Source organism: Poecilia reticulata, chromosome 9 (assembly GCF_904066995.2).
Source record: "Poecilia reticulata chromosome 9, P_reticulata-male-v2, whole genome shotgun sequence".
In the NCBI taxonomy this organism is placed as follows: domain Eukaryota; kingdom Metazoa; phylum Chordata; class Actinopteri; order Cyprinodontiformes; family Poeciliidae; genus Poecilia; species Poecilia reticulata.
In genome coordinates this window covers 22,554,507-22,581,197 of record NC_088838.1, presented here as the reverse complement: position 1 = coordinate 22,581,197, position 26,691 = coordinate 22,554,507, and the positions used below count along the sequence as shown (strand labels likewise).

The following is a 26,691-nucleotide window of genomic DNA, read 5'->3' as shown; positions in this document are numbered from 1 at the left end:
ACAGCTAATTGTTGAAGCTAGGTCCAATTATTGACATTATCATTACTTGAATCACATCAATTAACTCTGTGTAGACCTTGAAACAGAGCCGATATGAAATAAGCTTTTTTTTTTTGGCATCACCTGTAGTTTAATCCACAATGTAGACATTGTAGAAAACCTGAGTTCCCCCCTTGAAAAATAGCTTTGGACAATTACCATTGTAACTGATTCTCTGTTCCTAACCTTTTCCTGTCATAGCCCTTAAAATCTATTTGACACCTCGTTCTGCAGCACCTGAAGCAGCTGTCTAATTCACCAATTTCCTCTCTCCTGAAATCAATATAAGAACACATGCTGGAGGCAACTGAATTATAAAAGTTCACTTTCAGACTTTGTTCTCCTGAACAGATATAAGAGAGTGTAGTGTTGTCAATTTTTAGATCATCTGTTGTTCCTCTACCTATAGTAAAGAATTTTTAAAAATTACTTTAGATATTGAGGTATAAATGAAAAAATAAAAAAAGATATTGAGCTTTACACATGCTGGACAAATTATGAATCCTTATTTTGTGACAGTAGTACAGATTAATCGATTTCCATATTTTAGATAGATAGTGAAAACAGGATAAAATGTATTTAAAATTTTGTCTATCCCACCTGCTCATGAGATTACATTTACTTGCAGGCAAAGTGAGTATTTCTGACCAATGATGATTGTTTTGCTTGTAAAACTTTCATCTTGACATTTGCACAAATTATATTTGACACTTTCTCTAGTGAGGAGACTTTTTTTCTGGAAGACTGCACAATTTGATTGTTACTACAGTTTGTGTATGGATGGATATTGTTATGTCTCAACTTGAACTTTTGAAATCCCTGTCAGTCAGATCATGACCTCTATGCTTTGGCGTACCTTAGAGACTTTTCTGGACCACATTAGTGACTTTTTCTGAAAGCTCTCAGAGACAAATTCAGCAGCTCTCAAAGATGACAGGCATCTCGCTGGACTCCATTCTACCAAATCAGTCACAAGATTGCGCACAGTGGTACACAAAAAAATTTAGGCTATGGTCTACAAACAACTGTCCAGCAGATGGTCACTGACACCGCTTGATCTAAGCACATTCATGGAAAATTATGTGGAAGGAAATATGTGTGGTGGAAAAATGTGCACAATAGGTCTGTATGATTTGGGGAAATCATGTAACTGTGGTAATATTTTTAAATATTGAAATGACTAAATTGATTGTGATCAACCTGTATTTTCCTTCTTTCTTTTCCATCATAATGACCCTACCACATTCAAATTGTAAGCATCTCTCTATCAGATAGAGACGTAAACATTAAAAGTAAAAAATTTCAGTTCACTGATATTTCTGGATTAATGAATCCTTCAGCAAAAATAAATAGTTTTATTGTTCTTATATTTGACTTTGTATACAATTTTGGCTTTTAAATTTTACATTAAATCACTAATAATAATTGCATAGAAATGAGTGGATAGATTTTAATCCTATCCACCCTATTAGATAAAATTTTAAGTCATAAATCTAGAAATGTAACTTCAAATCAAGATATAGCAATGAATTTAGTACCCATTGTTTCTTTTTTTGACTGCACTTTTTCAAAATCTTCAAATTAATGTTGAAGCTTCATAGCAAGCTTCTTCCCAACTTCAGATATGTTTTAAGTCAACTAAAAAAGTATTTTCTCAGTCCTGAAGCATTCTTCACTACTCTCATGGACAAATGGCTTTAGAGATGAGAAGCAAAAAGAAATGGAAGCTAATTTCTGTAGCTCTGCCTTGAGTCATACAAACGAAAATCTTTTCATCCTGTGTGGCAAAATAACAGTGTCAGAGAGGTCTGTTATTCAACCCAACTAAATTATGCTGAGACTGATGGTCTGCTTGAGAACAGAGCAACAACGAAGAAAGAATGGCAAGTATTCATTACCAATGCTTTGTGTGGCTCAGAGTGAAACGATAACACGCTGAAACTCATTTCCTACAAATATACACCTCTGCAGGATCTTTGGAGGCAGTGTGATTGCTCATTAAAACGAAATAATACAAGATGGTTGAATGAAAGGAACAACTTAATGTCTCATCAGCTTCAAATAATATTTTTTGAGCGATTGAGAGCAGTGAGCCTCACCTATGCTATAAGCTGATAACAACCTGTTACAGAGATAATTGCGTTGGCAGGTATTTCATCCCATTTGCAAAGATGTGAAATCTTTTTTTCTCCTTTAAGAAAAAAATAATGATTAAAAAAAGCTACTTGAGGAAACACTTGTACAATTTCAAAAGATGGAACGCTGAGAATAGACTTTGACAAACTAGAATTGGATACAATTTAAGATCGTATTTCTTTTCAGAGATTAACATCTTTAAAAAAAAAAGTATTTCCAGACACACCTGATGCTCTAGCGTGATTATATATTCAAAACCTAATGTTGCCCTCTGCAACAGTTAAAATCAACTCAAAACAAATTTTTAAAAGTGAATATCTTTCACAACAACTGCCAGAAATGAGCAAGGTATGGCCTTTAACTACATGGTTAGTTTGGCAACATGTTTTTTTTTTTTTTTTTTTTTTTTTTTTGCTGTTTTCTGCAAACTGAGAACAGCACTTTCACTTTGACTTCTGTAAATAAATATGTTGGTTTATTTATTGTTTAAAATAAGATATCAGTGTTTGTTTAGTTTACAATTTCCATTTGGGGCAGTTGACAACATCACATGGAAAATACTCATTTAGATCAAAGTATATTATTTCAAATGATGACTGGATTAAATGAAGTCCAGTCCTCAACATGACTAAGATTCTGTGGCAAAAGTAAAAAAAAAAAAAAAATGATGTTCAGAAACCATTCAAACTACATCCACAATCTGTATGGCCAAGAAAAGCATGGAGTGAGGGGAAAAAAACTCTATATTTTTAAAGCTAGTAGAGAAATACCTCAGCAGAGTAGCAGTTGTAATAGCTAGTTCTATAAACCTTTTGATTGGGGACTGAATACAAATGTATGCCACACTATTCAGTCTTTTTGGAGACTTTTACAAGGACATGGCACACGGGAACCTGGTCACCAACTTTCTCATACCCCACACCAGACAACCAGGTTGTTACAATGAACCTGTGACTCCAGCATCAATAGCAGCAAAACACTATTGCCCCAATTGCAACTGAATGATGAGCTGTAACAAGCAACCCCCTCAATGCACATGTACACCAATTTATCTTGGCACTAATGGGTGTCATAGGGCACCTTCATCCTGTTTTTGTGTCTGAGAGTAATCAGTCAGCAGCAACTACTTTAACAAATTCAACTAAATAACCTGCGCTGTATTACTGTGTGAGGAAAAACCGAACAAGCTCAAGTGGGTGTGAGCCACCACAGCACAACAAACAGAGCCCATGTCATTAGTACCCAGTGGACAATGTCTTTGATGTTGCCTATCCCTCTTCTTGTTTGATGGCACTGGGCTTGTAGATGAAGCACAAGAATCAAATGATGCATTATGTACAGAGGCCCCACACAACATCAGTTAGCAGAGTCTCGTTGTCTGAAATACTCAGATCAAAGTGAGGGACCCTTACAAATCCAATACAAGAGAGTGGAACAGTCAACAGCTTCCACCACACAAAAACAAACTCCCCTTGAAGAAGAGAAAAACACTGCAAGTCCAATTTAGACAGAAATCAGGAGACAGCAGCAGCCAGGAGGCAGCCTCTCCACCTAAAGGACTAGAAATATGAAGAGCTGCACCCACGACGAGTTTAGTCTGTGCATGGAATGCAAAGCAGCATATCTTCACACTTAAGTTTAATAGACTACCAATGTACTCCAGATCCGAGCTTTACATATCCATATTCATAATATGTATATCATTGTTTACATATACCTTTCCGTGCATGCAGCTCTAATGTCTTGGATTACAGTGATGTTTACTTTTCTTTTTGCATAGCAAATACATAATTACCAAACAGCCTGAAGATAAAGAGCATTGCAAAATACACATTTAGATGATTGGTGAGTTTTTTCCCCCTCCTTGGTTTAATTTTAAATTAAATATAAAGAAAAACACAATATTTGCAACCACATCAGTTTGATAACAACCTACCCTACAGACAGTTAGCTGAATAAAGACAACTAAAAGCCAAAAATTAGATACAGCATATGTATCATGTATAAAAAGTCAAAAGTTCAAAATGAATTAATTCATTCCAAGGATAAAAGGCGCACAGGAAATAAACAGAGTGAGGTTCTTCATTTAAAACTTAATGAGTAAAACTTGTATTTGAAATCCTGAAGGATATAAAGAAGTGATAATTCGCCAACATGAGGGCAACGTTTCCAAAACGCCCTGTACGATCGGCCAGGTCTTGGTGCACTAACAGGCAGGAGGTATGGAAATGAGAGGAGAGGGTAGGTAGAGACAGCAGGAGAGGAACTGATAGCGTGGTGCATCACCTTCACTTCCCTTCCCTCCTGGAGATCTCTGGGACACCAGCCAGAAAGTCCTGCAAAACTAACTTAGATTTTATAAGTTAGTTTTTTTTTTCTCCCTCTTTAATCCACTTCAGCTGGAGCATCAGTGTGTGACTGTGTGCAGGCCAAAGCAATGAATAAAATCCAGCTTAGCACTACTTCACTAGTGGTGTAGTGGTGAAAATATTTGAAGAGGCATCATCATCAACTTGACTTACAAAGTGCTTCAATACCAGTCACAGCTGAAACAATGTGCAGAACCATCAGAGTTAAATCAGACAACAAAAAAACATAAAATAAAAAAACAAAACTAAAAACCCAACAATGTAAAGGAAGCCAAAGTAAAATATAAATCATAATACAATAAAGCACTGAAACAGATAAAATGAATACCAGTAAAAGTTCAATAAAGTCCAGTCTCAGTAATATTAAAGGCTAGGGTAAAAATAAATGTTTAGACTAGTTTTAGAAATGGATAGTAAAGGGGCCTGTCAAATGTGCAAAGGTAGGGAATGAACAGGAGCTGCTGGTCAGCAGACCTAAGTCACCGAACAGGAGTATGGTGGTGAAGAAGCACCGTTAAATAAGGGTGTTAAAAACCTTATAAAACAGACTGGAGTACCTTAAACCAAGCTCTAAAATACACAGGCAACCATCGGGAGTCAAGCCAGGACAGCGGTAATGTGCTCTCTTTGATGTATTCCTGTTAGAAGTCGTACAGCAGAGTTTTGAACCAGTTACAGATGTCTAACTGAGAACTGGTTGATTCTAAGAGAGAGTGAATTAATACGCCAGTGATTAAATAAAGGCATGGATTAATATTTTCAACTGTTGCCTTGAAGGATGATCAGATTTTACCTATTCTATTTTTCTTAAATGGTAAAAGCTAAATATTTACGGTTTACATTAACTGAAACCATGTCTGAACTAAAGCCCAATTCTGGCTGTTCAAAAATTTTATCTTACATTTGACATTCTTAAAAATTTAGGCTTTCATATTTGTAAAAAAATATGTGGCACTTCATACATAGAATTAATCTAAACTGTTAATCTTGGTTCAAGTTCAATTTCATGCTATTATATTACATCCATTGTAATATAATAATGTAAAACTGGTTCTATTTGAAGAAAACTTAGCTTTTATTTAATGGTAAACTATTAAAATCAAGTACCAAAAGGTTCAGAAGAAATGTGAAATCTTCCCCTTAGGGTTTTGTTTTAAGCGCTCTGACCAGGAATTATCCCCACTAAAATGATTTGGTTTTGCTTCATCAACTTCTTTCACATACTATATTGACAATATCCGTGGGTTTCTTCAGGTGTTCTCCACCTCACCAACACTAGTCCCTTGCACAATATATTGCTGTTGGAAAATGACTTCTTGCTACTTAGTGAAAACACCAAAAGAATGACTGTAATGCAATTGGATTTCAGCTTGTTCAAATAGGCAACTCTCTGGTCCCAGTAACTGCGCTTTCAGATCAGAATGTGCATGCTGTAAAGGACATGCTTTCACACGGGAATGCAGACGCACGGTAAAGTGAAACGCTCTGAAAAACCAAAATTGGAATCAATAATTCTTGCCAAAAAGTCACAGATCCCCATTCTCATTTACTTTCTGCTCAAACTGAAAACTCTATCATGCGGCCACAGGCGCTGCTTTTGCACACGCATTCATCCGCATCTTCAAGCACAGAGGCGCACAAGCATTAAGACGGCAGAGGTGCGACTTAAAGTCCCCTCTTTTCTATTCCTTGGAGCAAAAAGTCAGAGCCTGGGTTGAAGCGATAAGTGCACCGGGATGCCACCAAGCAAAATACACACACGCTAACACAAAGAGGATAGTCTCATGGAAAGATTTTGCTATTCAGAATAAACAGTAAAAGTAATTTTGCTGAAGCGTTTCTTAGAGGAACACCACTCAGACACAGCCACCAATAATATAATTAAGCTGTACTTTACAATATTGAAATATTGAGAGAAGGGTGAATATTTCTGAGCTTAGAGAGTGGGTCAGAATAGAAAACAGATGCATGCTCATGCACAAATATATCCTTGTTCCGTTTAATGGATGTACATCTCCCACAGATTGGCTTTATGTGGATCCCCATCAGCACTAAAACTTTTTTGTACGCTGCTATAACATAAATCCATTCAGGTTCTTCATTTAAGTGTAGATACAGTCCGCCAGATAAAGATGTTGCAGCTGTTAAATGGTAAAGGTCCTCTAAAATGTATTCATGTTGCTTGAACCTCTTCACATTTAGTCACATTAAATGCGACAAACATCAGCATATTTCAATCACGTGGGAGGGAAATGATCCAGAAGAGGTCCGGAACCCCCAGCAAACAACCAGAGCAGCAGTAAAATGGTTTAGACCAAATCACACACACTCCTGTGTTAAAATGGTCTAGTCCAAGTAGAGACTGAAAACCAATAAAAAAATCATTGAGAAAACTTGGCAAAGCCAGTAGACCAGTGGTTCTTAACCTGGGTTCTATAAGTCGGTCTCAGGGGTTCGGCGGAGCCTTTGCCGCGGAGGTAAAGACACACGTGTGATGACGCGCCCCGCTTGCCATCACTTGCTGCAGAGGATCACGTTACATCGCTTAGCCGATTGAAGGAGTTTCACTCAGCATGGATTTGAACTTGTGTCTTTGTCTTTAATTACTTCAGTGAAGCTCACAGTTTTTACCAAATTCTGTAGCTTTCAGTGTACTTCTAAATCTGCTCTTAGTCGCATCTTTTCGGGGTTGCTACTGCCTCTAGTGGCGTGGGGGTGGTAACACAACTAATATAATTACGTTACTAAATCAGAATACCGCAAAGTCTTTATTATTTATTATTAATTTCTCATTCTCTTAAGAATGTAGAGCTATTTAAATTATCTAAACAAGACCTTAAAGTGGTTCCAGCTTCTCTCGATGGCCAACCTGTTGAAACTGTGGCAAATTGTAAATACCTTGGGTCGTTCCTGGACAGTCAGCTCAACTTTGCTGAAAACACTGACTATTATTTTGAAGAACTGTTTTCAGAGACTCTACCTTTTAAGAAGACTTAGTGATCTTGGGATGACCCAACTAGAGGCTAGTTGGGTCATCCCAACTAGCCTGGGGGTGAAAAATCCTATTTTATTTATCACTATAGAAGGGTTCAGTGAATGCGCATATGAAACCGGTGGGTTCGGTACCTCAAAAAAGGTTAAGAACCACTGCAGTAGAGACAAAACCAAATTGATTTGCAGCTGTACGTACAGCAAAAGCTGATTTTACAAAGCATTGATTCAGATTGGCTGAATATATCACACTTCACATTTGAATTTATAAAATAATATTAATAATAACCATGCATATCTTCTATTACACCATGGCATAGTATGGCATAACAGAATAATTAGCATGAAAAGACTAGAACAGACAGAAAGAAAAATAAACTACATACTCTTAAATATTAGAGGCGCAAAGAAAGTTAAGAAAACATTTCAATAGTTAAAAAATTACGCATGTGAGTGTGTGCTTCATATGTTTGACTCACAAGTTTCTTCCTCTTATCCTGCTCAGTTGGTGGCTCCTCTTCATCACTTAGCTTGGGCTCTTCAAAATGGATCATCAGCATGCAGCTGCCAACACAATAATATTTCAGCTCCATATTAATAACCACCCATAGACCTGCACAGTAGGAGACAATCTCAGAGCAAGCAGCGTGTGCAAACACAGACGCACAAAAAAGGCTGAACCCTCTGGCATTTGTTTTACACAGCCACAAACGCTATTCATATTGGTTCATCTGCATGCAGAGAGGAACTGCAAGTAAAAACCTTTGTGCTTGGTATAAAGTCTGTGTATGGTTTTTTATTTCCTTTGTGTTCATTTCTTAATTCAGTACTGGGAGCACAGATAAGATTGTGGTGGCATGAATAGGATATTTTGTGACTTTGAACAGCGCCAAGTGATAAGCTGCGATCAGAAAGTCAATAAATTCTGCTTAATGACATTCAAAGGAGGAAAAATAAAAATGTTTCAATCTTTAATAGAGTGTTTACAGAAGACTTCACACATTGATGTAATGAAACTGAGGCTGAATCATAATGCTGTTATGATCAGTCCTTTAAAGCAACTACATCAGTATGTTCACATTGATTGTTGAATTGGAATTGAAGTTGTATCAATAACAATTTGAAGGGGATTCTTTGAGGCTTTTCAGAAAGCCATTAATCAAATCTATGACCCTTTAAAAGCCTTCAAAGCACTCCGCAGTTTTTAAGCTCAAAATTAGCCGTCATTCCAGAAAGCACATACTTGCTCACACATTGCTTGGCTATATGAGTTTATTTATAAACTGACAGTCTTAAAAACTGAGAAAAAAAATATTCTTGAAAGGGCAAACGAGGCATCAGTGTGTAAATAAGTAAGACAATGTTCAACACTTCCTTCAACTACTTAAAAAGTAGTTGTTTTTTTAATTGTAATCCTGTGCGAATAAAGGAAAGGACTTAATTTATATGTTGTTTTGAAACAGGTTAAATAATTAATCTCCTTAATGCATTGTATTAAATGTAATGTGTCCATTAGATGTAATGCGTCTAGACAGCTCAGAGTAATACAAAAGCATGTTGGATTCTTGGACTTTATTGCTGCAAAGTGACAAGACTGCAACTCCTAATTGGACATAAAATGGCAAATTGTCTCCATCTACTGAAGAGAGCTTTAAGTAAAGTGCATCCATTAATACTTGCTCCACAACAGTGAACCAAAGGAATTTAATGCAATAATGGCAAATAAAAAAAGCTTCCTTTAAACCCTTTGACCCTTTATCTCATTAGGGCTCTCTGAAGGCAGGAAAAAATGTTTTAAAGTAAAAACATGGTGAAGAACACCGTTTGTGAATCCAAAATATCTCTGAATTGGGTGCTCATAATCTTCTTGTACTATGGGGAAACTAAAAACAGTGGGTAGTGGTAATACAATATTGTGGGCATTGATTGAGAAGGCTTGTGAATTCATAACTTTCTGTAGATTTTAGAGGTATAATTTCTGTAATAAGAAGGTAATTATTGCTGCAGTATGACGAAAGAACATTTTCTTTTTCCTCTAAAAATCATTAAGGTTCTTCATCCCTGGGATGTTTTGCAATCCTCATTTCTAGCATGAATGGCTATGACCATTGATCAGTCAATCAGAAGTTGACTGATCAATGGTCAGTCAACATGTAAGTGTTATCTTGAACATATAAGTGTTATCTTGAGCACTTATATGTTCAAGATAAGTGAATGTGTCACACATAAGTGCTACCAGGTCGCAGTAACAACATCACTCTTCAGTGTGGACAGTTTTACTGAGTGAAGAACATTGGAAGATAGCCATTTAATAAAAATATAATCAAGGGGAAGTATATGTTTAAAGCTTTAAAAGAAAACTACATCTGTTACAGGTTCTGGACATATGTCACTGTTTGATTCAAGCAGTGAGTTTCAGTAGATAATAGTTTTTGTACTGGAAAGGTCTGAAGCTATGATAAAACTTTAGCTGTTTTATTTTGAATTTTCAAAATGTGCCCATCTTCTTTGATTCTGTTACTTGAACTGCATGATATACTTGCAAACAGAAATTTTATCCCATTTTTTCTCACAACAAAATAGTAAAAAAATAAAAAAATAAAGCAGAACTTACTCTTTAAAGGTCCCCGATTCTGGATCCTCTGTCATCACATCATGCAATGCTTCCACAGTAATGTTAATGATGCCACAGAATTTGTCCTGGATCACACTGACAACACAGAATACACAGGATTCATTAGTCGTGACGTCGTTAATGTAACAGCTGTCTGCTTCCCCATGTTGTATTAGTGGGTGTGCTGGTTCAACAAAACACGCTCAATTTAGAGAAACATCACAACACAACAAAACCCTCTTTCTGGGCACACTAAAAGTAATAAAAAGCCTAGCAAAAAAATAATTATATTCTGATTCATAGGAAATTCCTACCACAACAATTTGGCTGTGGATATCAACAACTAGTGTTCAAAATGATGTTAAGGCAGGGGATAATTGAATGTCTAAATCAAAATGTGAGACACATATTATTGAAAATGTTTTCTGACATTAATGAGTAAAAACATGTTTCCGCTGGAAAAATAAACAACATATTAAAAGCAGAAAATTTCAAACTGCAGAAATACTCCAAGGGCCACATAAAACAGGCTTTTGCCGTCTAGCATTATTGTCGACTATGGTGATTTTTCCCTGTAATGCAGAAACCCAGGCAGGCAACACACACGACTCGAGCCTGGAGACGACCAGCAATCATTGATGAATTATTTGAGTCATTCTTAAAAAGCAGAGAAACAAAGAAGAGGACTTCATATGTCAAAAAATATAAAAAGATAGAGGGGGGAAAAGTACAGAAACAGAGTAAGTGTGGAAATGGGTATTGAAACATCAAAGGCTGTCAAGTTCATGAATCTGGAAAGGTGGAACCCAGGCAGCGTTGCATAAAGTTCAATGTCTGGCAAAACATAGAAACTCAGCATGAAGTAGTATTATAACGAGAGTGAACAGATCTGTCCCAGATTTGTTATGGGTGGGAATGATTTCTCAGCAATTACTGAAGAACAGATTAGGGCTAATCGCTCACTTTTCTTTTTGGGTCCTTGTAAAATGGCTCTTGTTAAAGGTTTAGCTTTCCTCTCTGACTTTAACCCAGAATGTTATATACACTGGTGTTAAGACCACATCAATGTCATCTGCTCCATATTAGTAAAATTATGGTAATCAAAACTGAAATAGCCATTTCATCTGTCATTGGAGAATATTTTGTTTTTTATTTTTGTTGCTAATACAACATCTGTTAACAGATAACACGTCATTTTAAATCCTGTTAATTGCCAATTTTACTATCAAGAATCAACCAGTAGCTCTATGAGAAAGGTCTAGGCGGAGTGTCAAGTGAAAAAACTGTTGTTTACAATTGTCAGCAACAAAGTATCTTAACAAAATTAGCAACAAGTAACATCAAAACAGAAAATTAGCGTAGCGCCTAAATAAACACCTGCTTGTGCATAGACTCATAAAAGACTGAGAGGAAGGTTTAGTAAATACTTTCTGTTCCCATATGTGTAGAATCAGACAGTTGTTCAGAAATAAATTAGAAAACTATGACCATTTGAGGTGAACTGATGTTTGGACACTGTAACTCCATCTTGAAGCAAACAAAACTGTCCAAAAACACTGGAACTTAAAATTTTAGGTTAAATGCCAAGTACTCTACTGATGTATTCCCATGCTCCAGTATCTGTCTCTCCACAAGCTCCAAGTGTCCTTGGGTGAACCAACCGTAACTGTTATTTTAGTTTCCAAGAGCCTCAGACATCGTGGCAAAAAACAAAACAAATGACTCATCATTTTACCACACTCTTGTCTATGTGAAATTAGTTGATGTTGGGATGTATGGGGTTCGTCTTCTGAATCTGTTGAAGGAATTTAAAAACGTTTACACAGAAAATGGACTCTTAACTTAAGCAAGAATCCAGTGCTTGACGTATTGTCAAAATAACACAATAACTCATCAAATGTAAATACCTGAACTATTGTTTTCCATAAATGTTTTGCTTGTAAAAAAATCTATTACTTAGCAAGATTGAGGTAAACAAACATTAACCTATGAAGGATAGATACACCACATTGACTAAAGTAAGATCAAAAGAAGAAAAAAAGCAGGATAAGGGAAACTATAGACAAGATACGGAGTTCTTCAATTTTAGCTTTAACTGTACTTGAGATAGTTGATTTTCCATGCAGCACTTAACCCGTCTGAGCTGTCATAATCTATTGCTGCTGCGCACCAAGCATGGGGCTGTAACGAAGGATTTCATGCCTGCCTGTGCCTATAATTACCATATCTGGTTAGCAGAACACTGAGCTTCCCTAAATCTTGATAAAAAACAAACTGCCAGTTGGGGCATCAAACAAAAAGTTGAACTTCAAACAGCACAAAGAATTGTTTGTACCATTTTTTGTAAAAGTTTTATTAAAACAATAAATTGAGAACTTCTTTGAGAGCAAGTACATACATACGTTTACAATGCACCTTGCTTTTCCAGTCAAGGAATGCAAATAAGTTGCAGCTCATTTTAGGACACTATACCTCACCTCAAATTGCAGGACGACCAGATCATCTCTTTTGTTTCTTTGCACGTCACTGACATTCCTGCTCAGCAATCAGCACCCACAAGAACAATTCTCTGCTACTAAATACATATTTAACCTCCAACGTTGGGGAGTGTGTTGTTTTGATTTTTCAACAGCTGCTTCACAAGAAATGTTCTAAAACCGTAGTATATCCATTAAAAGTTTCGGCAAAAAAAGGGAAAGACTTTTAAGTGTTTGTGAGTATTCATATGTTTGCTCTTAACTGGTGAGTGACAGATGTTGGCCAGATGGTGTTGACTCACAGCACAATAATCCGGCACACTTGAGACTTTTGGCTCAGTACATATTTGCATTTTTCATCTCCCTTACTAAAACATTTGGTATTAAAATCTAAAGAGATGTGAATTAAATTTATAGTGGTAGACGTGTGTGTAATTCTCTAAAAATAACACCAGCACTCCTGAATTCATGACATTTATGGAAATCATACTGATAATATGTACCATTTGTATTAAGGTATTTATCCAGGTTAGGGTGATTACATTGGAAGACCTTGTCAAGTGTTTCTTTATCTTAGTAGCTGACACTATTTGGGAGAAAGTAACTCAAAACCACATGGGCATACATCAGGGGAAATAGACTTCTTTTTTTCATTACCTGTTGTCAGATGGGAGAAGAGACAAAAGAGCCAAAGATGACAATTTCCTCCTCTCAGGCTGAGTGATGTTGTCCATGCGGTCCACCCACATCTCGATCACACTCCCCAACAACTGGTCCATCTATAAATTATAGCAAATAGATTTATAAAGCTTTGCAAAAGTAATCACACACCTTGTTGCAACCATAAATGTCCAACTATTTTGTTTTTTTTTTGTTCAACCAACTGCCTTCTGCTTAATATATCATCTGAAAATGTAGAGTGTATGATAAAGCTGCTCAGTTTAAACAAAGAAGCACCTAGCATCTGCAGAGACCCACATCTTGGGTGGGAAATATTTTGATAAGCAACTAGTGCTTGTTAACTCTACATATCAGGTATTTATGTAATACAAAAAAATCATTGTTTCACAAAGTTTTACAAACTCCTTTTTGAAGTTTGTTACAAACCAGGTAGGAGGACACAGCGCAGGTGGTATTGAACAATGTGAGACAAATAAGAAAAAGTTGACCTTCTTGGCCGACCTGCAATGTGTGTGTAGAGGAAAAGCCATTATGTGTATGCCACAATAAAACCTGATGATGGTGGTGGCAGCATTATGATGTGGGGATGCTTCTCTATCATAATCAGAGCTGATAAAAAGATGAATGGAGCTATTTACAACCTTCCAAGAATGGTTGTTCATAAATGCTGGGTGTGATTACCTTCATGAGCTCCTGTTATTTAACTTTTTATTTAATTTTTATTTTGCAGACATCTTGTTTGGGCTTAGAGGCTCATGGCTGATGGTCACGCTGTCCCATAGTGAAACACCAAGCTAAGTTAGAAAAATAACTTATTTTGTGATATTTATTTTGCAAGCTTCAAATTGTGCTAAAAGGGCAAGTGTAATTTTAGAAATGAAAAAAAGTATATTTTTTTATGATGGAAGAAGCAAAGTCAAGATGTCAAGGATTAAAAACGTTCCCATTTGTAATTCTCTGGGTCATTACTTCAACCTGAATGATTTCCTTTTAACAGCCACTTTGTCTCTCAGACAAAATGTTGCTGAGTTGACAGAAAAAAAGAGCAGACGTCAGCCTCACCTCCTGGTTGCATTCGGAGGCCATTTGTGAGAGCAAAGAGGAGAAGAAGCTAAAGTTCTGGAGCAGGACACGACCGATGATGCCAAGGTAGGTGGACATCACAACAGGATAACGCTGCAAATCACACACACATACATACACACAAAGCATTACCATCATTTGTGCACATCTGATGATATGATTTTTGTGTGTGTGTGTGTGTGTGTGTAACTAAACTAAGGATACATCAGGTCATTAACATTGATGTAAAGATTTAAGCAGTAATAAATATGAGCAAATCCTAAAATGGTGGCCTGTGTCTTTAATTACTGTCTGATTAATACATGCCACCATGAACTGATGGTATACAAAGAAATAAATATTTAAAGGAATAATATGTGTGGTGTATGGCACACTCTATCACTAATTTAAAACATTTAACATAATAGAGATAACTAACTCAGATGTGCATGAGATGGGAAAAAAAATCCTCACCTCCCCATCCACGATGCCTCTAAAGACAGCTGGCATCAGAGGCTGAAACATGTGGACTCCCAGTACAGGGCTAACCTTTAAAGCTATTTCAACCACCTGCAGAGACACATGGAGACCAAGGATGAGGGAGACACATAAAATGCAGCAAAGAGAAGCACAAAGGGAAAACTCTGAAGAAAGGCAGGGAAAAAAAGAGTTCATGGAGGGATATAAAGAGAGGAAATAGGGCACAATTATAAAAAAAAAAATAAAAAATTATATATATATATATATATTGAATTACTCAGGTTCAGTGAGTTGCAGAAAAGGATGGCTGTTTTTGTGGAAATAATGTTAGACATGTGGATGTGTTCTGTCAGGCAATGGCTATTAAACAAATGGTAAAAAAGCAAACCTAGTATTTAATTTATTTTAAATAGACTGCTCATCTTTCAAGAAACAAAAAAAAACTAACTTGTTAGCTAGATTTTTTCCTCAGGGATCAGAAGTCAGGATGTAGCAGCTGTTACAGGCTTGCTTTTATTATGACGTACGAGTCTGGAACTAGTCAGTGTGAGCTCTGTAGACTGTCTTTTGGCAAGTCATTTCTCTCACTCCAAAAATGAAAACTGGTGAGTTCATCTCACATGATTTTTGTTTTTATGTCCTAAGCACAAGAAGCAGAATCTCTATGGATGTCCTGACTGAATAGCACCCTGGACAAGTTCTAGAACAAGTCACTTGCTGCATGTCCTATTCAGCATCATCAGGCAATCCAAGTTTAAGCTGCCAAAAAATCATAAGAATAATATATCTTTTCAGAGCTGATATCTTTACTTTCTAAAACATCATCTCAAATACTGTTTTACACTCATCCTGCTTAGTTTACATAAAGATGTTGAAACAGAAAAATAACGTTTTCTCTTCAGCTTATGGTAATCCTAAACGCACAGTCATTGCCTGCTCTCTTGTTGACACCTTCGTGATGCTCCTGGTACTGTGATGACTTTATTTGAACAGTATCAACATTCCGTTTCACACGCTTAATTCTTAGTTCGAACTGAGCTACAATCAATACAGCAACAAATATGACAATACGTGATGATTTGATAAGAGAGTTCCCTTTGGGTCCAGCAACGTAAATAAGAAAACGAAAATGTACAACCAGAAAATGTAAAACTGTTTATAAAAAGTAAATCAAAAACATAGTGAAGAGAGAAACAATTCTTACAGGTATTTGCCAATTTACTGAAGATAATTATCTTTAACTTCTTTTGCTTCTGAGTGGTCAAACCAACCAGTGCAGTACATATGCACTGGTTGGTGCATACAGTATGTACTACCGATGGGTGTATCATTGTATGAATGTGTGAGCATTTGTGAGTGCGAATGGGCGAATGTGGCTCTAGTGTAAAGCGCTTTGAATGGTCAAAATGATTGGAAAAAGCGCTATATAAGTTCAGTCCATATCAGTCCATATCTGGATTCCTCAAACAGCTCATGTTGATTAGCACAAGCTGTCCTCCATTGTCAGAATATGTTATGTCGACATGTTTGTTTGTTTGTCAACTGTGTGCTGGCTCTTCTTTCGCTAGTCAACAACATTAGTCAGAGCCAGATGTGCAATAAGCCATCAGGCTTAAACAAGCTCAAGCTTTGTGGAATTACAGGCATTCTGCTGACACCCAGCTCTGCTGTAAAAAAAAAAAAAACAGCAAACAGTTTTCCTGGGAAACGCAAATTCTGAGAGATTGTTATTCAGTCATTTTCTTTTAGAATAGAAAATAAATATACTTTATTGTCCAACAATGAGTAAATTCATATGAATTTTAGGTAAACAAAAAGAGGAACCTATATAACATAAAACCTATTTGCATTTACAAAACACACCACTAAAATAGTAAAAGTGTTTCAAGTAATATGTTATTTTTTAGCAATTCAAGAAGAAGAATGCAAACCTTATTTTTAAATATAAGGAAATGTCCATTACTTTAAGGAGTGTTACCTTTGTATGCTTTCTGCAAGTCCACTAAGTGCAACGAATATTTATATATGAAAGTTCATTCAGAGTTCTGCAGGCATGGCCTCATGATTAACATGTTTTTATTAATCCCCCTAATACTCAAGATAACTTTTCTTTATTCACATTCGATATTACAGGACACCCAAGTCATCCTGTAATCCACGCTAATGTTTAACCTTATTTCAAATAAGACGATCCTAATCATTTTCAATTCACTGACAAGACAAGTTGCAGACAAAAATCTCTTTACTGTGTTAGTCTACAATGAAAAAACAGGGGGAAAAAATGGTTGGAAAAAAGCTGAAATATTTATGAGGAAAAAATATTTCTACACACTTTCATTCCATACTTTTCCAGGCACATATTTATTTTGTGTCCATTGTAGACATTCGAGTAGAAAAAAAAAAAAAAAAGAACACTGACTATGCTTTTTACAGTTTTTTTTTTTTTTGGCATGTAGACTGAGATTCTTTAAAAGCAGATTTTTATTCTCCATGACTGCATCTCTAAAAACAAGTGGTTAAAATGTATAATTTTGAAATACCAGTTTACGTCTTCAACTGGAAATAAATGTTCACAAGAAATAAACAAAAACTGACGAGATGATTTTATGGTCACAGAGACCTTTAAGTTACCTTTAGTACTTGGACTTGTCCCTCGTTTGTAATGTCCTTTAGAAGTTCACAAAAGGATCGGCACAACGATTCGCCATAATTCTGTAGAAAAGAAAAAAAGGATTTGGAAATCTGATCAGAAACATTTAAATTCGGCATTTTTCTTTAAAGTGAGTGTCTGTTTCTCCCACCTGCAGGAACTCAACGGCAGACAAGTATAAATAGGCGTTTATGATCTGAAAACAGGTGCGGAGATTCTCGGAGCTCAGCTCTGAAAAACAAACATTGTCACATGAGATGCTGAATTTGCAGATTTGGTCCATTTGATAAAATGCAAACAGGTAAAAAAAATGTCATGGACTTAATAGGTTTTTATTTAAAAAATAAATCTGAAAAAATGTCAAAAGAGAGCATATAAAAAATCAATAAAGCCATTGATTAGCTTGTGCGGACACACATAAATTACAAAGTCTTCACAGTCTATTACAAATAAAAATGTACAAGAAACTGGATCAAATTTGTTCTCATGCCACAGAAAATGAGGAAAATGCAATGGGTGCCTACATTTTTCTTCACAAACTGAAAACTTGTTGAGAATGTAGTTTTCCTGTGTATCGCTGAACTAGTTGTTTAGTTCTGAGAACTACTTCAAAACTCTGTGTACTTCCCACTCCGAGCCTCTGTGAGCAGGTATTCCAGAGATGGATGACTGGATTTGCATTTCTTTGTTTTGACTAATAAGCAACATGTTTGATGTCATTCCTAAGGTTTTCTGTTGAATTATGGTCATTGAGCTGGTGTTGACACTCAACTTTTTACTCTGGAACAAAGATGCTGCTTGGATTCTGTCATGAGGCTTCAGGTTAGTTTCACACTAATAGCTTGACTTCATACTGCAGTAACTCTGAACCTCTCTTTATGACTTGGGCTTACTTTTTTTAAGCGTTTGATCAAATTTTAACTCAACAGCCTGCCATCTTCTGCACTTTACTACTTATTCATTCATGCTTGTGGGGGGGGGGTTAATACCTGCAAAAATATATTTTACTCACTTTTTAATAATTGTGTTCCCTCACTGACTAAGTTATGTTGCTATTATTTGAACACACCAGAGCAATTAGGACGCTGAATCACTAATTCTAGATGCTAGATATGTTTCACATTACTACATCTACTGGTAAAGGCACAACTTTGAACATAATTAAGCAGTGAAAGAAATACTGGATGGAACCATGATGCAACAGATGAATATTGTAGCATCAGCTTCACAGCCCTGGAAGTAAGTTCAAGTAGCTGCTGAGCTGCCAGGACAAATAGAAGGGTTGTAAGAATCCATTAAGAAGAACTGCACATAAATTATTAAGTGTGCCCTGTGAGATTATTATCCCAGCATTAAATCGGTTCTGCTTCATCTCTGCATTTTATACAAGTGGGGCTGTCTAACTTCATGTTAACACACAGAAAATGAAACCTTACAGATCAGGTGCTGGCTAGGATATGTGCATTTGCTAAGAAAATGCTGTATGAACGCTCAAGCACATGATAACACCTTATAAACACAAGGTCTAACTTGGTCAGATAATAGCAACAGGAGCTGAATAATTATCTCGTAATGAAACAGAACAAACAAACAAACAAACAAACAAACAAAAAAATCACTAAGCGTATCATTAAAAAGACATGCATAAAGAAATCGACCCCTCACTGGAACTGGATCATTTTCAGTTTGACCAACTGAGTTTTTGCCATCTGGTCAAAAACTAACATTTTTCTTTTTTTTTTGTTATCACACCACAGTAAGTTTGACCAACTGCACTCTTTAGTGTGGAAGTTGTTGCTGAAGGAAGAACACTCAACGTTGACCATATTCGGTTTCCAGTATACAACTATTAATTCAGTGGAAGTAAGACGATTCAAAATGCCATCAAAATGGTGTTGGCATTTTGATAAGTGCCATCACCAAAATCATACTTATCAAATGTTGGCCAATGTTTAATTTACTATGGCTCAAAAGCAATATGTTACATCTAATAACGTTGTGTTTTGCAAGGCAGTGAATCCTCAACAAGAAGGGTAGAAAATGTACTTTGAATTCTGTTCCTATATCTTCTCAGTTCCTATAGAGACATCAGATATGGCTGAATAGAACGAGCAATAAAAACATGTTTGGTGCATCTCTTAATATAGCAATAGTATTAAAACTAGCATAAAAAAAAACTTAAGAATTTGGAAATGCATCAAGAAATAAATGGCCCTCATGGTAACGCCACACAATTACAGAAGAGATTATGAAGTGGACAGATTTTGCTTTTCACTTTTAAAGAGTGTCATTCAATAGTTTGAGGTGAGTGTAGTAAAATGGCTCTACAATAAATGTTAATTGACTCTTGAACCACCAGTTGCGTAATAATGACAAGTGTGTTCTCAGAGTTGTGTGATTATGCTGTTTGATGTTATATACTGAACAGGGAGCTGTAGTGCTCTTATATACTTCTAAACCTGGCAACAGAAAGAGGAAAATGGAAACAGCCAACATTTTAAAATCTTCCATGTTTGTCATACAAATGGAAAAACCTCTCTTCTTAAACAGAAAAAATGAAGTAGGTGCAATGAGGATGAGATGAAATGAGACAAGTACAGTCCCGTTGTAAAGTTCTTTACAAAGGTAATCAGATACAGTGGGGAGAACAAGTATTTGATACACTGTTGATTTTTCAGGTTTTCCCACTTGCAAAGCATGTAGAAAACTGTAATTTTTATCATAGGTACTCTTCAACTGTGAGTGATGGAATCTAAAACAAAAATCCAGAAAAATACAATGTATAATTTTTAAATAATTAATTTCCATTTTATTGTGTGAAATAAGCATTTGATCATCTATCAACCAGTAAGAATTTTGGCTCTCACAGACATGTTAGTTCTTCTTTAAGAAGCCCTCCTATTCTCCACTCATTACCTGTATTAACTGCACCTGTTTGAACTCATTACCTGTATAAAAGACACCTGTCCACACACTCAATCAATCAGACTCCAGCATCTCCACAATGCCCAAGACCAGAGAGCTGTGTAAGGACATCAGGGATAAAATTGTAGATCTGCACAAGGCTGGGATGGGCTACAGGACAATAGGCAAGCAGCTTGGTGAGAAGGCTACAACAGTTGGTGCAATTATTGGAAAATGGAAGAAATCCAAAATAACAGAAAATCTCCCTCGGTCTGGGGCGCCATGCAAGATCTCACCTCGTGGAGCATAATTGATCTTGAGGAAGGTGAGGAATGAGCCCAGAGCTACACGGCAGGACCTGGTCAATGACCTGAATAGAGCTGGGACCACAGTCTCAAAGAAAACAATCAGTAACACTCTACGCCGTCAAGGATTAAAATCCTGCAGTGCACGCAAGGTGCCCTTCCTCAAGTCAACGCATGTCAAAACCCGTCTGATGTTTGCAAATGACCATCTGAATGATACAGAGGAGGAATGGGAGAAGATCATGTGGTCTGATGAGACAAAAATAGAACTTTTTGGTTTAAACTCCACTCGTCATGTTTGGAGCAAGAAGAATGATGAGTACAACCCCAAGAACACCATCCCAACCGTGAAGCATGGCGGTGGAAACATTCTTTGGGGATGCTTTTCTGCAAAGGGGACAGGACGACTGTACCATATTGTGGGAAGAATGGATGGGGCCATGTATCGTGAGATTTTGGCCAACCACCTCCTTCCCTCAGTAAGAGCACTGAAGATGGGTCGTGGCTGGGTCTTCTAGCATGATAACGACCCAAAACACACAGCCAGGGCAACTAAAGAGTGGCTCCGTAGGAAACATCTTAAGGTCCTGGAGTGGCCTAGCCAGTCTCCAGACCTGAATCCAATAGAAAATCTTTGGAGGGAGCTTAAAGTCCGTGTGGCCCAGCGACAGCCCCGAAACCTGAATGCTCTGGAGGAGATCTGTATGGAGGAGTGGGCCAAAATCCCTGCTGTGCAAACCTGGTCAAGAACTATAAGAAACGTCTGATCTCTGTAATTGCAAACAAAGGTTTCTGTACCAAATAAGTTTCTTTTTTCTGGTGTATCAAATACTTATTTCACACAATAAAATGGAAATTAATTATTTAAAAATCATACATTGTATTTTTCTGGATTTTTGTTTTAGAGTCCATCACTCACAGTTGAAAAGTACCTATGATAAAAATTACAGTCATCTACAAGCTTTGCAAGTGGGAAAACCTGAAAAATCAACAGTGTATCAAATACTTGTTCTCCCCACTGTATGTACCTCTACTTCAGACACAATTGGTCCAAATTATAAAAACAAAAGAGAATATGCATTTTTCAACAATTAATGTAAACAAGTGAAAGAAGATGCCCTTGTCATAAAATAATAGACCCATTTAGCTCCCATGCAAATGCTGTGTTTGACCAAAAACACACCACCGTCCAGAACCTCCTATCCTCATAGTGAAACAGGGTGGTGGCAGTACCATGCTATTAAGAGGCATATTTTCCCTGGGATAGAGCTAGTGAGGGTTGATAGGAAGATGAATAGAGTAAAAAATAGATCAACACTGGAAGGATATTAGTGAGGAAAAGAGTCAGATAACGACCCAAACATGCAGCTAAAGCTACAATAAAATAGTGTCGTTCAAACCATATTCATCTAGTAGAATGAACCCAAATTAATTGAGACTTAACACATTGACACACGGTCTCAATCGAGGCTGACTGTGCCTGTGCTATTTTACAAAGAATAATGGCAAAAAAAATAAAATAAATCAGTCTGTAGATGTAGAAAGCTGGTGGAGCAATACCACTAAAGACTTGTAGAGAATGGAGGTTGTGCAAAATACTGAGTCACAGGGGCTGAATACAAATGACTACCACATGCTGCTCTGTTTTGGTCCATCACTTAAAATACCAAAATACTTCTGCAATATACTGTACAGAGTTGATGAGAGAAATTACTGGGGTTTATGAGCCCCAAGAGATGCAAAGAAACTGCCGGGACCAAAACATGAATAATCACAAACAAGAGAAGATTTATGGCGTTACCGGTAGTCAACATAGTTGTAGTCAAAATGTTTACAAAAAAGTGAGAGAGTTAAGGGGAATTAAGATGGAAAAGAACATAAGAAGACCTGATCTTAGGACTGACAAATGGGAGCCAACAATCTTACCACACAAACAAACCCGACAGTCTGATAAAATTGCATGCGTTCACCTAGACCGACATTTTCATGAGTAGCTTTGAGGTAACAGGGTGACAGGAGGCACTTAGAAAACTTCATGAAAACTTCACAAAAGCCCAGAGTGAAGCCAATACATCATGTTGACATAAATAGAATTTTTGCTCTTTTCACAAACAAAACTAAACGTTTCATGGCTGTTTACTGAATTCTTAAAATCCAAAGTTCATTTTAGAGGTGATAGGATAACTTTCAACTTTGCACAAAAAGGAACCCAATATCTTTGAAGGTTTAATTAAAATATTTAATGCCCCAAGGCACAAAAGATAATTAAGAAGATGAAAATGTTTACAAAATGCTTTTAAAAAAAGTTGCATCTCACAACTATAAATTTAAAAGCCATCATGATTAGACCAAACCCTCTGAACTCAGGCATCATAAAGAGCCTTATCCTGATCAAACAGCTCAGTTGCTTATTAGGTTTGTGCAGGAAAGATTAAAATCTCCATGGTGAGTCGTGAATCAAGCCCACTTGGACCACAGTGCTGGTTCACCCAGGTGATTTTGATGCTGATGTATGCCACGTGCTTCCTTGGCCGGCTGTCAGCCATAATAAGGTAATTGGGGTAATGTACGCAACCATCTGTTATCTGGTCAAGTACGCAAAGCATTCCAGGGCCTATTTAGTCAGCACATCAGTCTATATGAATATTCAACATTACACTGAAGAGTATGAAGCCAAATTAGAGTAAACACATTCCGTGTGCCTATGCACAAAATGAGCCCAATAATGGATTTAAAACAGACAAGCAAGCGCAAAAGTCTTTGACTTTAAATGAGCAGTAAGGACATTGTTGAGCAGTGCTCTGTTCTGAAGCAGAGATGGTAGAAAACAGCATTGTTGAGTAAAGACAGAAAAACACGAAAGGCACACTATGACAGACTGAGTTTTTGAAAGTTAAAAGAAAAGAGAAAAAAAAGCCTCTCAGCTGATCCAGTTGCTGAACAAGACCAGCTGTGGTTATTGGACAGGTAAACAACTAATCTATTGTGTGCAGCTTTTTTTACCCAGTCCAAGTCGCAATCATTCATCCTAATTACTTTTAAACCAAGGAAGTATGCTATATAATAGACACAATAAATACATTAAAATAGCAATACAATCGAGTTCATAATTTTCATAAATTTCTAATACTTTGTAAAAACCCTTTGCTGACTATGACACCCTAAAGTCTTGAACCTATGAACATCAGAGACTGAGTGTCCTCCTTCACAATGTCCATTACTATAGTGCCTTGCAGTTGATGTTTATTTGTGGGCCTTTCTGTCCAAGTTTGGTCTTTAACAAGTGAAACGGAAGCTCCCTTGGGTTAATATCGGTTAACTGTCTTGGCCTGTAAAGAACATTTCCACTTGTTTGCCTTAATAAACTCCTGTGTTATTTTGGCTGTGTTTTAGCTCATCGCCGATCCGTATTATGAAACGTCATCCAATCAACTTGACTGTATTTAATTGGATTTGAACAGAAAGTATGTGTACAGTGGAGTTTATTTACATATTTAAATACACAAGAAAACATTTCACCCAATTCTTGTATTCAAAAAATCTACTCAAGATTTATGGTGTATAATAATTCCTCCCTGAAAAACAGAGCCGTGTCAATGTAACCTTGATATAAAACAAGCCTTGAGTAAGATATTACAAAACAAATATTGGTGAAATTGTAGATGAATTTTATAATTAATATCTGTTAAGTCAACACTTAAAGTAGCTCAGCTGAAAGTCTCCCACAGCAAGACGATTTTGAACTGCTGATGGCAACAGGTTGGTAGAACACAAATGAACTGCTATCACAGCAACCCTCAAGTGACAGCATCTCAACTCTGCCAATATTGCTTTCAGATGAGATGCCACAAGTTAGTCCCTAAAGGCTCCAATTGGCACAGACAGACAGGCAATTACGAGTGAGGTGAGAGCCAATATCCAAGACACAGTTAAAAGGCTACTCTGGTTAAAATCATAGAAAACTAGAGTGTTGAGAAGATAAATAATATTAAATAAAGTAAAACACTAACACAAATCTCAGCAAGAATTTTTCATACCAACCAATTCTACTTTGTGTTGCACATTGCGCATGTCAGGTGGTAACACCATAAGTATTGATGCACGCCGTGGTTCTCAGACGGAAAAGAAAAGATGTGAATACTGAAGAGAAGATGGGTTTCATTCATCATGTAATTCAGATGAAGAAATTTGAACCATACTTTAGAAACACAATTACATTTATTTGTCCAAACATGTGGGGCAGACCATGCACTTTCATTAGAAGCATGAACAAATAACAGAGTACTGTGCCCAAGTGGAGATCTCATCTACAGCTTCTATGAAATCCAACTAAGGCAGTATGGTTGCAATCAAAATATTTCTCTACAAAAAAGAAATCTGAGATATTTGACTTCTTTTTTCCAAAAGCAAAAGAGAACATAAGTAAATGATTGCGACAGCTGTCAGATATCTGTCCTTATATAACAGATGAATAAAGCTGTCCTTATATTTCTTGTTGATAAGCAGTGAAGCAAAAACATCTGAGGAAAAAGTTGTGTATGAGTATGAACACAAAATAAGTGAAAGTTTAAAGTTTTTGTAATAAATGGGGGGGAAATGAACAGAATTCTGCTTTGGGGCTTGAGGCAAGTCAAAAAACTGAGGTCTAGAATTGATAAGACATTCCGGATTCTTGTCAATTACTGCTGAAAAATCAACCTCATTGAATATTTATGTACCGGTTCATATATTACAATGCTCACATTAAGGAATATGGATCATCACCCAAAATAAATTAATTAAAAAATTCGGGGGGAAAAAATAGATTTTCCTATATAGGGTGATTGAACTTAGCCTTAAGGATTCGAGAAGGTGCTCTGTTAAAGTTGTAAATAATACTTTTCATTGCGTGAACATACATTTTTCTTATGTTATTTTCATGTTTTTTGCCAATATTTTTTCTGGTCATGAGCAAAATATTTAAAAGGCTAAATGGCCTTTTTGCCAGTTGACAGATTCTGCAGGGTAGGCAGACCACATTATCCTTCTCCACACAAGCACACACAAAGTGCTATAACAGTAGTAGTCACAACAGCAGCTGTTGAGGCCCTGATTAAGCTTTAGTCAGAACACATTTCATAGCCCTGGGCATATGCTGCACAAATTTGCTTTGGTTATGAACATTAACTAGAAAATGAGCCTCGCATATGACTCTGATAAGAGCCCTGGAGGTAGCTCCAGTGTTTAATAAAGAAAAATGCTGAAATTATGATCATCCAGTAAACCAGTATTTGCTTTAAATTTATAGTGTTGATGATAAATGAAGATATCAGGCACAAAAAGTGTAGTTGCCAAGTTAAATCAAATGGACAAAATCTGGAGTTTAAAAGCCCCTAAAAAAATTGTTGGTAGAGTGTACATAGATTTAATACCTGTTGCCATTTAACTTTCTATGCATGCGAGGATGCAAAATTGAGCAGAATTTTATTATCTGTTCTTGTAGAGTGCCAGTGACAGCCTAACAGAAAACCTTTCATGTGATTACTGTAAACATCATTTAGGGTTGGAATAGTGGAATAAAAACCCAACCAAAAAAAAGTGTTTCTAATTGAACTTAAATGGATGACCTTATTTTTCACCACATTTTCTTTTTTTATATTCTTAATTTTTTTCCCCCAGTCAATTACCTTTTGTTTCATATGTTCTATATTCCAGTTGTACATTTAATCCAAGCTACTGGCTTAATAATAATCTGATATTCTACTGAGAATATCTCAAAAAGACCAACAGCGATTAACAGTGGGAGAAGAATTATTTACTCTATTTTTAGCATAAAAATAAAGTAATTAGAGCTCAATTCCAGCAGCTCATGAACTTGTAAATAAGCATAATAGAGGTCATGCACTTATAAGATTGTTCTAAACCACAACATTCAGGCAAATCCCTAAGTGGTTAAAAAATGAAATATGGGCCCAGCTTTTATTTTAGACAACATAAAGGAATT

At 36.5% G+C, this 26,691-nt stretch overlaps 1 protein-coding gene across 2 annotated transcripts in view; it reads right to left on the bottom strand.

Moving 5' to 3' along the window:
* The window catches only part of ipo11 (importin 11), a 114,726-nt gene that overhangs the window by 18,137 nt on the left and 69,898 nt on the right, over nt 1-26,691 (bottom strand). For both annotated transcript variants that reach the window (XM_008418338.2, XM_008418339.2), the window contains 7 exons: nt 17,651-17,730; nt 17,481-17,561; nt 14,844-14,939; nt 14,370-14,483; nt 13,284-13,405; nt 10,150-10,245; nt 8,015-8,099 (listed from right to left, as the gene is read on the bottom strand). In XM_008418338.2, the coding sequence (XP_008416560.1) occupies nt 8,015-8,099; nt 10,150-10,245; nt 13,284-13,405; nt 14,370-14,483; nt 14,844-14,939; nt 17,481-17,561; nt 17,651-17,730 (674 nt within the window). The remainder of the gene's footprint in view (nt 1-8,014; nt 8,100-10,149; nt 10,246-13,283; nt 13,406-14,369; nt 14,484-14,843; nt 14,940-17,480; nt 17,562-17,650; nt 17,731-26,691) is intronic.